Below are 13,611 nucleotides of genomic sequence, written 5' to 3' on the forward strand. Positions count from 1 at the left end.
CTGCAGGTGCAAAAGAGAGGAGTGAAGAGGCGGGCAGTCATGGCAGTTTGCAGCACTCCGTCAAGGAACTGGATAAATTGTGAGTTGATAGCATAATGCAAATGGAGAGGGAACACTTAATGCAGGTCAGAGATCTAGCTGCAGAGGTAGTAGCAGCTACGATAGGAACAAGGGGATGATTGGACCAGAGATGGCTGGAAGTTCCTTCATGATACACATTTTTACCAGAAAATGTCCATTTCCAGGAAAGGTTTAATTCGAAAGAGATTGAGTTGAGAAGACTTTTTGAGACTGGTCATCAGATTTGAATGATGAAGACGGGACAGTTTATGTGTATTCCTTGTTATTGGTACATGTTAAATTGAGAGAAGATATTTTTCCTGAAAGGATTTTCTATTTTAAGCAGTATTTAAGTCAGAAAATTCCTTTGACTGGGCTTGTACAGAGATCTCGCAACACAACCATGGTGGTCCTTTTCGGTTTTGGACTCTATGATCAGGTAGTAGCCTGTGGCAGAGTTGTGCATGCTGACTCTAAGAGCCCAATACATTCTTCAAGTCATGAGCTAGAGTCTTTCATGTCACATTTGAGTTTCCTTGCTTCTGGGCAATTGGTTAGTCTGGAAGGATCGAACTCATATTTTCAGGGAAAGAGAGAAAAAAAACAACAAAAGGCTCCAGTTTCTTCCCAAAGTAAAATTTCCCTAGTCTTGTAGTGTCAAAAACTTTTGTAGGGTGGGAGGTCTGCTAGAGGAGCATAACTGTGGCTGTACTTGGTCAAACCAAAGGTGCTCAATCTGTCCCATACCTTTGACTGCCCTTATTGCCCTTTTCTGAGCCTTCTCCAGCACTGCTGTATCTTTTCAAAGCTGAGGATAATCAGTTTATACCTGTCCCCTTTTTAGATGGCTGTGTACAGCTTTTAATCTCTTTATTACATAGGAAAATGTGTCTCATATCACATAAGAAAATTAGACCCATGTCACTCTAGAAGTATGAGCATCCTCTCTCTTTCCTCATACTCTCCTCCATTAGGTAGCAGCAGCAGCATCAGACCATACAAAAACCTCCTTGCTTTGAGACCAAGAAATGACCTAAGGGTCCCACTGAAACCCTGTGGGTGGTTTCCCCGGGTCTCTTCTGGGGTTCAATATCAAGCAATTTATAATGTGGCTTTACTTTCTTTTGAGCTCTTTCAACCTGATCTGTGCTGTTTGGACGTTTCCCTACACATTTAGCTGTCTTCAGTGCCATACCTATGCTCCCAAATAGGTATTCTCAAAATGGGCAGAGCAGTTTTTTCTCCACATTTTCAGTTTTCACACTCTTCATACTCCTGTGGCACGGCACGTTTCTCCCCAGCTCAGCATGAAGTGGCCTGAACCTACTGTGCATACCTTGCACCTGATTATTTGGAAAACTATATACATAATTCATCAACGAAAGGAAAGGGGAACAGTATTGATCTGTTCTCCATTCTTTTTGTGCTGTTTCTACTGAAAATGCATCTTCATGCTTTAAGCACTGAATTGTAGAGTCCAGAGTGAAAATTTACTCATGATTTTGCCACATCAAATGTCAGATAGGAGCACAGAAAGTGAGACCAATTTTGTTTCCTGTTTATTGTTTAAGCAATCAAGTATCCCGCATTTGATATAAATACACCTTCTGTCTTTGTATGTCTCAGGTGCTGTTGCAGCAACTTTCTTTGCAACATTTGCTGATGCCTATCTGATGTGTGCAGTGGAGGCAGAGGCTGAGCACAGCACAAGCAATCTCTGACCCCCATTCCCTGTCAGCACCCACAGAGGCCTATTCATAACCTCATTTCTCTGTCCTTTCTTGATTTCAGGTAGATTAGCAGTAGTGGTGGTGGTGGTGGTGGTATCGTCAGTATTATTGTTAGCATTGTTGCACAGATGGGCCATAGCCATGTATTCCTCTTACTGTAATGAACTGTTTGCAGTGAGGATAAATCTCTACTGAGCTGACATACAGTGTTGCCAATATGGTATCACTAGGTCATCATTTTTAATGCATATTTGCTGTGTTCTGATCAGCTGTCTAGCCAGGGTCCCGCACTGTGACACATAGCTCTCAGGCTGTGAAACTGTGGTGAGACATCATCCCCATGTCATAGTGCAGGACTTCACAGAGCATGGGTCTGGGACGCTGTAGCTCACTGACTTTGTCTGTCCATCTGACAGAACAGAGAGTTTTAATTCTACCCCTTTCTGCTGTATTTGCTAATCCCACTGCAGAACTGAATGCATAACATGGTATTTAGAATTTCCTCTGTAAGACCAAATTATTTGCTTTTCCTCTTTCTTTTCCACCCACCTTCTGAATTTTAATTTTTCAATTTTCTTTGGTCTGCACAATTTGCCTTACCCATGCTTGTAAGAGTAGTAAGCAACTCATTATACCTACTGACTGCAGGAATCCAACAAACGACTGAAGGTCTCCCCTTTGCATAGTTTAGTAATAGCAGTGGTAGTAGCAGCAATAACATGTAATTAATGTACTGGAAACCTAGAGAGGACAGAGAAATTAGTATGTGTATACAACTACTAGAGAAAGAGGAGTACTGGCGTGAGCCAAGAAGCATATGCAGGCTTTGCCACCATTCTTGAACAAAAGTACCCGTCGGATATGGGAGGGTAAGTGAAAGCTGTATTTAGAGTTTTCACATTACTTTCTTCTTCTTTTCCTTCATATTCTATTGCTTTTAATTTAGTGCCTTGCAAGTGTTGATAAATGAAGGTCATGAATTCACATGAGGCTGTGAATTATTCCTTTATGGAGACCAACAGGGATCAGGAATAATTTCCCTGCTGGATCCAGACAGTAAGAGCTGTTCAAACCAAACCAGACAAACAAACAAGTAAAGAAAGAGGGGATGGAGCTATGGGGAGCTTAAACCACGCAGTGAGCTTGTGTCCCTTAATTTACATACCCTTGCTTTGTAACACTGGCTGAGACATTTAAGCCATCCTGAGCATCCCTTGACAGACATATTTATACGAACTAGAAAGAAACCTGTGGGAATAAGTGAGATCTTGCAAGTTTCCTATCTAGCAAACTGGGCTACTGCAAAGATAATCTGTCCCTGCAGGTGTGACAATTAAAATGAGGATTTGTGGAGGAATTGTTTCTGATTTCTTTTTCCCAGTTTGTGCTACTGCCTGGGAATAGAAAGATCAGTGACATACTCTGGCAGTTGGGGAACAGGCATCAGAAGGGAAACCTTTAAAGAGCTGAGTGTAAATAAAAATTCCTATCTACACATTTGGGCACTGAATTATTTACATTAAACTCTCATTTAGAGCTTAATGGCCACTTTTCATAGCACCACATCTCAGAAATGTTAAAATACAAGACTATGCCAATGTACCTGAAAGTAACATAGCAGAAAATAAGTTTTGGAGGCTGCTTATTTTCCACCAAAATACCAGTGGCTATTTAAAGATTCTGGAAATGTAATGAAAAGTTTGCTTCTGTTAGCAAATCCCTTGCAGTTTCTTCACGGAAATAACCAGTCAAATTTCTGCATGGTTGACAGAGCGTTCCAGTGATTAGTCATATTTAGTCACAGCAGCAGCACGGCACAGGCAGTCAGCTGGATCGGTGTAACCTGCTGCCAGGTTCAAAGGCTGCTCTTACCCATGTACACACCAAGCCAAGAGGAACCTATCTGTAGCCCCTTGCTGAGGTCTTACAACACAATGGGAGATAATTTATCCACAAAATTTCCATTCACAGGGATTGAAGGAATCATGATACATTGCTTCATTGAGCCTAGTTTAGTGGCACTGCCTTTATCTGACCGTGTCCGTGTTACAGCACTGACACAACACTGTATCAGTTAACAAAAATGAGACCTTGTCTGAAGGTCTATCAGGTATTAGAGAAGACAGAGTGAGCTGTGTTTGTCTCCATCCCATCAGATCCTCTTCTGATCTGCTGACGCTGCTATCAGCAGAGGTGCAACTGAAGAGAACTTCAGGTCTCCCGCCCAGGCTAGTTTGAGGTAAATTATCAAAAGCGTTTCAAAGACATTTTGGAGTCTAGCTCCCAGAAAACACCCCCTACTCTCCGTTTTCTTCCAAAATAAAACCGATCCAAACGCAAGTACCTGAAGTACAGGCCTTAGGCTGTAAATAAACATTCATCAGGAGCGTATGTCAGAAAGGAAAATAAAATCAACTGTGTATTGTGGGCCTTAGTCTGCATTTACTGAATTAAATGGCAAATATTTTCTCTGAAGTTGAGGGGAAGACAGTCCAGTTCTCACTGCTTTTGAAGGTATCACCTGAAGATACCATGTTGTGACATTTAAAAAAAATTAAATCAAATTGCTGTCAAACAGGCAAAAGAATTTTGTGTCACGTTGCACCTGTATAATTTAATGTGAGCAGGCTTAAATTTAGTTTTACACATACTCAAATGTGTGAAGCTTTTCACAGAAGTACAGTAGTACCTTTGAACTTCCCAGCTTCTCAGCAGTCTTCCCTTTAAACATAGAAAATGCTTTCAGATTTTTTTTTTTCACATGAGGAGCCTGAATATAGTTCCTTGCTTCAAATCCTATTTTCATTTTAATTAAAAATATCTGTAAATACATTTAGCTTTTTTAAAAGAAGTGTCACAAAACGCCTCCTTGCTGCCATTCATCCCACTGAGCATTACTGACCACATGAGGGAACGTGGTGTGCCTGGCACGTCTCTTTTCTGTGCACAACACGCACTGCCTCGTTCACTCTGAGGCTTGCCCTTTTATTTCAGAGCTTTCCCATTGCACCTCCCTCCTTATTGCTAGAGCAAAAAATACTCTCACCAAATTACTTCTAACGGTAACCCACACTCCTGTGTCCATTTTCTAAAGAGTGATCTTTAATAAGCTAACTGTCATTTTGGTCATAAGTTATAACTAAGGATTTTTATTGGCCTCAAACTTTTTGACTTGAATAGATCTGTACTGAAACCATGCTGCCGGGTCTTTGAGATACAACCTCAGAGCAGAACCTCATTTGGAAGTTGGCCAAAGATGGCTGGAGCAGGTGAAATCAAGTTGAATAAGTGAAGTTTTTAAGACTTAAAGATAAACCTTAGATGTGATATCTTTAGCAATTCTGATCCCAGATGAATCAAATCAAACTCCTGGAATGGGAGTAATGTGTCTATGTTCATTCAGCTTTGAAGAAGTCAAACATAGCTAACATCAACTTTGGATTTTAATCCAGCATTTAATCCAGCAGTTCAGGTCCTATATCTCAGGGATTGAAAGTTTGTGATTTCATGAAGCTTATCTTGAGAAATCTTCACCTTGGTAATGGCAACACCTCTCAAAGCATTTCAGAATGGCAATCATGTGAAACCTAAAATTTACCATTTTATATAGAGTCTGTTCTTGGGCAGGCTGTTTCCCCAAGCTCTTCCAGTTCCAGGGCCCATCAGTTTTCCCAATGGATCTCAGTCGTAACAGCTTCCCGTTTTCAGCTGCAACTCAACACAAAACTGCAAACTAACTGGTGTCCTGACCCATACTGCATTACATGGAAAGGCAGGTTTCAGTTCATGAAAGATTCTGCTGTACCAGCTGAATTACCCTAAAACACAGCAGCTTCACAGGCACACAACTGGTTGCTTGTGCAGCTTTACAGGAGAAAACACAGTAAGCAAAAATTGAGAATAGCATGTATCAAAGCTACTTTCTTCCTGCTGCTTTTCACAAAGAAGCTTCTCTCTTTTCTGGAGAAATAGTCACTCACCCTGCATCAGCTTCTTTCACTGCCAGCCCATGGGATGCTCTAAAGAGGGACTCCCAGGTCCTGCATTACACTTGCCACCATTCCCCAGCTCTGGTTTAGCTCTATGCACAGCTGAGAGTCAGAAAACTCAGCTTCTCCATTTCAGAGAACAGAGGAGGCTTCAAAAAACAGTTTCAATTTCACAGGCCAGCTCTGGTGGCATCTTCTGAGCTCGTGTCTAAGCCAAATGTATGAGAGCACTATAATAATGAGCAAAGTTATTCCTTGAAGGAAAGCACTGAAATATCTAATTAACAACTTAGCAAGTTACACTAGAATCTACATGTATAGCATGTCTCTGTTCTCTGGTATAAGCAGGCTGACATGCTCTCTCTCACAATGTGAAGTGTGTGATGTGAGGCCAAATTTCCCTGAGCAGGGCTCCCAGGCACCTGTGCATCCAGTGGCATGCCAGTGCTGTGTCTCAGCTTGCTCTGCCTGCCTAAAGCCCTGAGGAGCTGACACACAAGTATCCCTGAGCCCAAGTCCTTGGCAGCTTCGTGCTCAGCACAAGCTTAGCAGACACTGCCATCTGCATTCAGAAACATGTCAGAGGAGCCTGGAAGGAAAGCTGGTAGGTGTAGCTTTGTGTCAGAGCATTTGCTCAGGAATCACAAGATCCAGGTTTAGGGTCCTGAGCAGAAGGGACAGGCTGGAGCCAACACCCCAGGTATGCTCTCTTTCAACCTTCCCAGACTTCACGGGACTTAGAAAGTTCATCTCATCCTCAGGACCTTTGAAGAGAGCTCCCAAACTAAGAGCTGAAAACCAGAACAAAACCTTGTAGCATGTGCACACCTCTTCTGTAACCACTGAAGACAGAAGCAAAGCCTTCTAAATTTAGTAGGATGCAAGAAATAGCATAAATTGCTTTTGCCTTTTGTGTCTGGAATTCTCCACTCTGTCTTTGTCTCAGTCCTGGTCTCCTCTCTTCTGCTTCCCTCCTTCTCACTCTATTTTATTTTTATTTTTACTCTTCCAGGTATAATTTCCGAGGCTTCCGCTGGCTCCAGGCTATGATCTTTGCCATAGAAGAAATAAACAGTAGCCCAACTCTCCTTCCCAACATGACCCTGGGATACAGGATATTTGACACTTGCAATACAGTCTCTAAAGCCCTGGAGGCCACACTGAGTTTTGTGGCCCAGAACAAGATAGACTCCTTGAACCTGGACGAATTCTGCAACTGCTCAGAACATATCCCTTCCACCATTGCAGTCGTGGGGGCAACGGGCTCCGGCATCTCTACTGCTGTGGCCAATCTGCTGGGACTTTTTTACATACCTCAGGTACGCTTTCACCTCTCTTGTTTAGGTTACAGAAGTGGCCTGCCTCTCTGCTCTGCAGAGATTAAACAAAGATTGTTTAATCTTTGCCATTTCCAATAGAACCTCAAGGAGAGAAACAATACAAAATATGAGGCTTTCTTATGGTAGAAATATGTCTTGCTAGCAATTTGCAATCCCCAAACACACAGGTTACCAAGCAGCCAGTAACAACTTTCAGCCAACAGCAACTTAGTCTAGAGGACTAAAGTTGTCTAGAGTGGTTTAGTCTGTGACCACAGGTACTTTAGGTCAGCCATTGGCAGTTGCCAGCCTTGACAAGTTAGTTGTGATGTTGCTTCACCATGGTCACTGTCTAGTCATGCCCAACTCCCACAGAGCCCAGTTAAGGCATAACTGAGTCATTGCCAACTACTCTTAGGTCTCTCATCATCTCTGGATCATTCAAGTAGGTGATCTGTAAAGTTGTTCCTTGTGCTGTGAAGGTTTCTTCTGGGCTGACATGCCTTTCTTTTGCCCTAGGGTCTCCAAAACAAGGTTTGTGAAAGCATGTGGATATGCTCTCCCTTATCCTGGGATCATCTGTGTGGTGGTGTAGTTGTGCCAGCTCCTGTGTTGCAGCTTCCTTCTTGCTGTCTGCTCACTCTACTGGGGCCAGTGCCAGCATCCATGGTCCCATCCTTTTGTTTAACAAGCTTGTTGCTCTGCTAAGACCCCAAGCAAAGTTATAGCTTAATGTTGTTGCTCTTGATTTTAGATTTCCACACTGAAGACAGCTTCGGAAAAAGTGCTTGACCTTGTCCATTTCTGTGTTGCCTTGTATAGACTAACATTTCCAGTTCCTCTTCTAAATTGAATACAGGTTCCAGAGCTCACAAGAGTCCTTGTAACAAGATTGTGTCACACTGCACTCTCAGTCTGTCCTGAGAGGGTATATCTTTCCTTCAGCCAGGGCTCCAATTCCCATCTGCACCACAAATGAAGAAGGAAGGATTCTTGACTGCCTGGTGCACAGTAGTATGTCTTGTCTATTTAATGTTATCAGTCTGACTTCCTTGCAGGAGCCTGAAAAAAATGGCCATTTGGTCTCTGAGCAGGGCAAGAATGGTTTAAGCTAAGACCAGTATGTGCTATCTAGGTATTGCCCGGAGTAACATTGGAAGGTGGTGTGCAATAAACACCATGATGGCATTTTAAGGGGTATTGTTGATTTACACATCACATTACCGGGTGAACAAGGGCAGCCAAGAAGGGTTGGTGGGTTAGACTGAAGATAAGAGGTGTTTGCAGTTCTCAGACTTTCGCTTTGAACAGGAAATGGCATTTGTGCTATGAGGCAGTAGTCTTATCTAGAGGTTGCAGAAACGGGTAGATGTCAGGAGGTTCAGTTCTAGAACAAAGTCTCATCCAGGTGGCTGAAGTATGGCAACCGAAAGCAGGCTTTTAAACTGGGAGCTGTTGGGCATTAGAATACACATTATCACTGCCATTTATAGCAAGGCCATTAGCAAAACCATGCTTAATAGATCCTGCATTTCAGTAGAAGTTGGAGGTTTTACAATTACAATTAATGTGAGGCTCATTATTCATTACATTGACATAGAAACTGAAAATGTTTTGACTTCTGTTCTGTTTCTCAGTGTCTCACCTCAGTGTTCCGTTACAGCACATGCAGGAGCAGGGTACCTTGCAGGAGTGGGGTACCTTGCCTCTACCTCCTAGCAATAGGCTCTAGGAGATGAGAGTAGCACTTGGCAGGAGCTTGTCCAGGGGAGAGTATAGCTCTGTGAAAGGAGGATTTAATCCTGTGGCCACTGAAACTGCATCAGGAGACCTCCTTCTCTTTCTTCTTGCAGAAACATTAAATGCCAGAGTTTAAGGAGGAGATAAGGTTTTCTGCAAATTTCCACTTTGTACAAAATGAACTGTTTATAGAAGACTTTTTCAAATGAGAGTCAGTACTAAAGAGTTCAGATACCGATCTCAAAATGCAAAGATAAGTGACTTTTAAAAGTTCTCTAGATCTTTAAATTATTCTCTTCTGGGTTTTATGGTTTTCTTTCTACTTGTAGAAAATCTAAGTTATATCTTAAGAGCATATGGCACTTGTTCTGATTAGGAAAAAAAATATATTTCTTGATAGCTTTAGAAAAGGAAATAAAATCCCATTTTAACTGTAAAACATGGTGGCTCATGAAGTGTGGAATGCCTACTGGCTCCTTTGCTGATTCTGGCTGGCAATCAGGAAATACTGCTAAGATGGAATCAACCGGCATTACCATAACACTCCGCAGGGTCAAGGCAACTGATACACATCACACTCTTCGACTGGCAAGGATTGTATATCACATGCAAATGGTTCCTGATGGAGCCTGTTTAAGGATGGAGACAGAGGTGAGAGACGAGGAGAGACAGACAGAGGAGGTTTGGGCCAGCAATACCGGCCTGCTGCCTCATGTCTGGTTCAGGGCAGAAGAAGCCTGCATTTTGTCTGAATTATGTGCATTGCCCTCCTTGTCTGAATCATGTGCATTGCCATTGTTTATCTAAAAGATACTTTCTTCTTGTTTCTGGGTTCAGCAGGAAGTGCAGCAAGGTGCATGTAGGCCCCCCATGGCTCACCTCTTTGCCATTACTCCAAGCTAGTGTCAGTGTCTCTGCACCTCAGATCCTTACAGGTGGACAAGATCTTGCTGCAGCCTCTCGGGTCTGAGCCCCACTCCTGTATGTGCCTCTGTAAGACAGTCACAGCTGCAAGAACATACAGACTTTCAGAGTGGATCATGTGCAACCACAGGCTAAGAGTACGTGACTGCCAGTGTGGTGCTCAGCCCTCTCTTCATCCCATCCAAGGTTACACAGGTTGACAGTGATGCTAGATGAATGGAGGCAATTTGATGCAGGCATTTCACTTCATGGTGTGTTTTGCTTGTTTACTGTGCTCTCACAGGTCAGCTATGCCTCATCCAGTCGTCTCTTGAGTAATAAGAACCAGTTCAAGTCCTTCCTCCGCACAATCCCCAATGATGAACATCAGGCCACAGCAATGGCAGACATCATCGAGTACTTTCGCTGGAACTGGGTGGGAACAATTGCAGCCGACGATGACTATGGCCGGCCAGGGATTGAAAAGTTTCGGGAGGAGGCAGAGGAAAGAGATATCTGCATTGATTTTAGCGAGCTCATCTCCCAGTACTCAGATGAAGAGGAGATCCAGCAGGTGGTGGAGGTCATCCAGAACTCCACAGCAAGGGTGATTGTTGTTTTCTCCAGTGGCCCAGACCTGGAGCCTCTCATCAAAGAGATTGTCAGGCGAAACATCACCGGCAAGATTTGGCTGGCAAGCGAGGCCTGGGCCAGCTCTTCCCTGATAGCCATGCCGGAGTTCTTCCGTGTCATTGGCAGCACCATTGGGTTTGCACTGAAGGCAGGACAGATCCCAGGCTTTCGTGAGTTTCTGCAGAAGGTGCATCCCAAGAAGTCCACCAACAACGGCTTTGCCAAGGAGTTTTGGGAGGAGACGTTTAACTGTTATCTACCCGATGGGTCCAAAAATTCTCCAGCTTCAACTTCGTTCCACAAGGGCCATGAAGAGGGACTGGGAGCTGGAAATGGAACGGCTGCCTTCCGACCTCCGTGCACAGGGGATGAGAATATCACCAGTGTGGAGACACCATACATGGACTACACGCACTTGCGGATATCCTATAATGTGTATTTGGCAGTATACTCTATTGCCCATGCCTTGCAGGATATATATACCTGTACCCCTGGGAAAGGACTCTTCACTAATGGATCCTGTGCAGACATTAAGAAGGTTGAGGCATGGCAGGTAAGTCCTTCATTTGTGTGCCTGTGTAATATACTCGCAAAAAAAGAGAAGCTGTCTCGGATGCCTTTTAGGGTGCCTTTCATAATCCTGGGTCTCAGACACAGCGTAAGGCTCCTGGGATGTAGCACATCGCTGCATGTGGGTTAGGTGCACACTCCCACCCCACAGGGAATGTAAGGTAAGTTGTGTTAGGTTTGCCTGCAGTAAAAGGGGCTTAAACTAAGTTAAATTTTCTTGCATTTGCTACAGGCCAAAAGTGCACACACAGACAATTACCACAGTCTGGCTGACGCAAGGTAACTTGATCATATATTGAGCCCTTACATAAACAAGAGGGCCTGGAGAGAGCACATAAACAAGGAAAACAGTTTTTAGAGTTCATTTTCTTTGGCAAGCTCTACATCTTTTGCAATCCCACAGCAATTTTCCATACAGGCTGTATTTTTGCCCCACAATTTTAAACTTACATAGGATCAAACTAAAGCAGGTTGAGTAATGAAGGAAAATAACATGTGGCTATTGGGCAAATAATAGATAGCTGCTTTGATCTGGCAGGGATATTTCTGAACTGATAAAATGATACTAATGACTTAGTCACATTTACCCATTCATTCAATGTGTTCCACCCACCGGCACATGGATGGTATTCTGGCATTTTGTCTTCTGATCCTTTATGAATACCCTATACCTTACCATATGTTTGACTGTGCTATCCGATGTGATATTTGTTTTTAATATCTACTGTATGTGTTTTTAATATCTACTGCATTCTTAAATAACAGAATTAGGTTGTAAGGCTATCAAATGAAGATATTGCAAATATGACCCTTTCTGGTCATCACAGAAAACTGGCCCAAACATGCCTGAAATTGGCACAACACGGGTGAATATGAGGATCACATACATACCCATTTGCATGTGTAATTTCCTCTACTTGGGATAGTCTAACCAAAATAAAGGCTATCCATGCCACAAACTTTGCAGATGTTGGGTCAGCATTCACATGTGGGAACTGCAGTTTGGTTCCTGTCCAGTATCAATCAACTCAAAAACATCAGTCAGACCAAAGTAAAAGGCTTTGTCTTGGCATTTATTGGAAATCTGCATTGCTCTAGGTACCTGATTTACTGAAATCACTTTACTCAGATAGATGAGCGCAGGTTTGACCCTGGTTTAGGGGAATCCTGTGATTGCTGGCTCTCTCTGAGGTTTCTGTCTTTCAAAGCTATTCTGCTTTTCAGGAGCATACTGGCAGAAGTGGGCAAGTCACAGACAGATTTAGTTTTCCCTGTGTTGGTAAAAAGGATCCAGAATAAACATATTTTTAATTTTTCCTTTATGCCTTGTCAACTTGGGAAGTAAAGCAGGATATTCACAGAAACACAGAACCATCTCGGTTGGAAAAGACCTTGAAGCTCCTCCAGTCCAACCATTAACCTCACACTGACCGTTCTCAACTCCACCAGATCCCTCAGCGCTGGGTCAACCCAACTCTTCAACCCCTCCAGGGATGGGGACTCCACCCCTGCCCTGGGCAGCCCATTCCAACGCCCAACAACCCCTTCTGCAAAGAAATACTTCCTAAGAGCCAGTCTGACCCTGCCCTGGCACAGCTTGAGGCCATTCCCTCTTGTCCTATCGCTTGTTCCTTGGTTCAAGAGACTCATCCCCCCTCTCTGCACCCTCCTTTCACACCGTTCATATCATAGCTAAGTAAAATAATGTGGTGTCTGTTGAGGATTCCCCAATCGGGAAGAATGTCCTCTCATTTCTTGACTGGTGCTGAAGGATGTCTGCATCAAAACATAAAGCATCCTGCTGATCTAGGCTTTGGGGTATGCATATTTACTTTAAAGGAGGGAATCAGCATCAAGAAAGACTATGTGGGGGATAACATGACTGGGCTGGAATAGCGGGTGCTACAAAGGAACAGGTTATACTTGAGATGACCACCATTATGTGGTGTTGGCCATCAAGCATATTTGATATTTGTGCATTTTTTCACTTCATTTCAAAATCAAACACATGAATAGCAGGTAAATGCCAAATTTGTGTGCACACCTACTTCATATCAGGCATTGCGGCCCATTACCCTCAGGAAGCTTTCCTCAGCCCTGGGAGTAATGAGTTCACCTCACAAACGTGCATCCTCCAGCATCCCCAGAGTGGTTTTCTGACAACCAGACAGAAGAAAATCTTCCCACTAAAGTCAATCTCATTTGTAATGGTACTTCTGCCAGTGGTCAGTGCCAGCTCCCTCTTCTCACGATCAGCTCAAGGGTTTCCTGAGCAACCTGAGAGAGCGAGGGTGGCGTTAGGAAGTCTCCATGCCTGAGACTGGAGGCAGAAGCCACTAATAGTGTCTGCAATCACTGACCAGGTGGTGTGTGGGGCAGATAAGGCAAACCCGGTGAACTCATGGCTCCATTAGCCTGAGCTCCTGTTTAGAGCAGCCCTTGCCAGTGGGGTTGGTGGCTGAGGGGGATAAATGGTGTGTTTCATAATTTAATTATGTACCATTTAATGGCATTATCCCATTAACATATACAAGTTATCATCTATTTGTTGTCTTCTAATTGTTAATTTTATGTACTCGTAATAGAAACCTCTTGGAGGAACTGTTTTACATCATTTGTGGAGGGTGCTTGTGTGGGTCTATATATAAAAATAACATTTTTAAGTCA

General features: G+C 43.3%; 1 protein-coding gene across 3 annotated transcripts in view; it reads left to right on the forward strand.

Annotated features, from left to right (window-relative positions):
- CASR (calcium sensing receptor) overlaps positions 1 to 13,611 on the forward strand; it is an 82,179-nt gene that overhangs the window by 39,042 nt on the left and 29,526 nt on the right. For all 3 annotated transcript variants that reach the window (XR_012621179.1, XR_012621180.1, XM_074809510.1), the window contains exons 3-4: positions 6,792 to 7,098; positions 10,046 to 10,927. Coding sequence is in view for 1 of the 3 variants with exons in the window: in XM_074809510.1 (XP_074665611.1) it covers positions 6,792 to 7,098; positions 10,046 to 10,927 (1,189 nt within the window). In the remaining 2 variants the exon portion in view is untranslated. The remainder of the gene's footprint in view (positions 1 to 6,791; positions 7,099 to 10,045; positions 10,928 to 13,611) is intronic.

This window comes from Strix aluco, chromosome 2 (genome assembly GCF_031877795.1).
Source record: "Strix aluco isolate bStrAlu1 chromosome 2, bStrAlu1.hap1, whole genome shotgun sequence".
Taxonomy (NCBI): domain Eukaryota; kingdom Metazoa; phylum Chordata; class Aves; order Strigiformes; family Strigidae; genus Strix; species Strix aluco.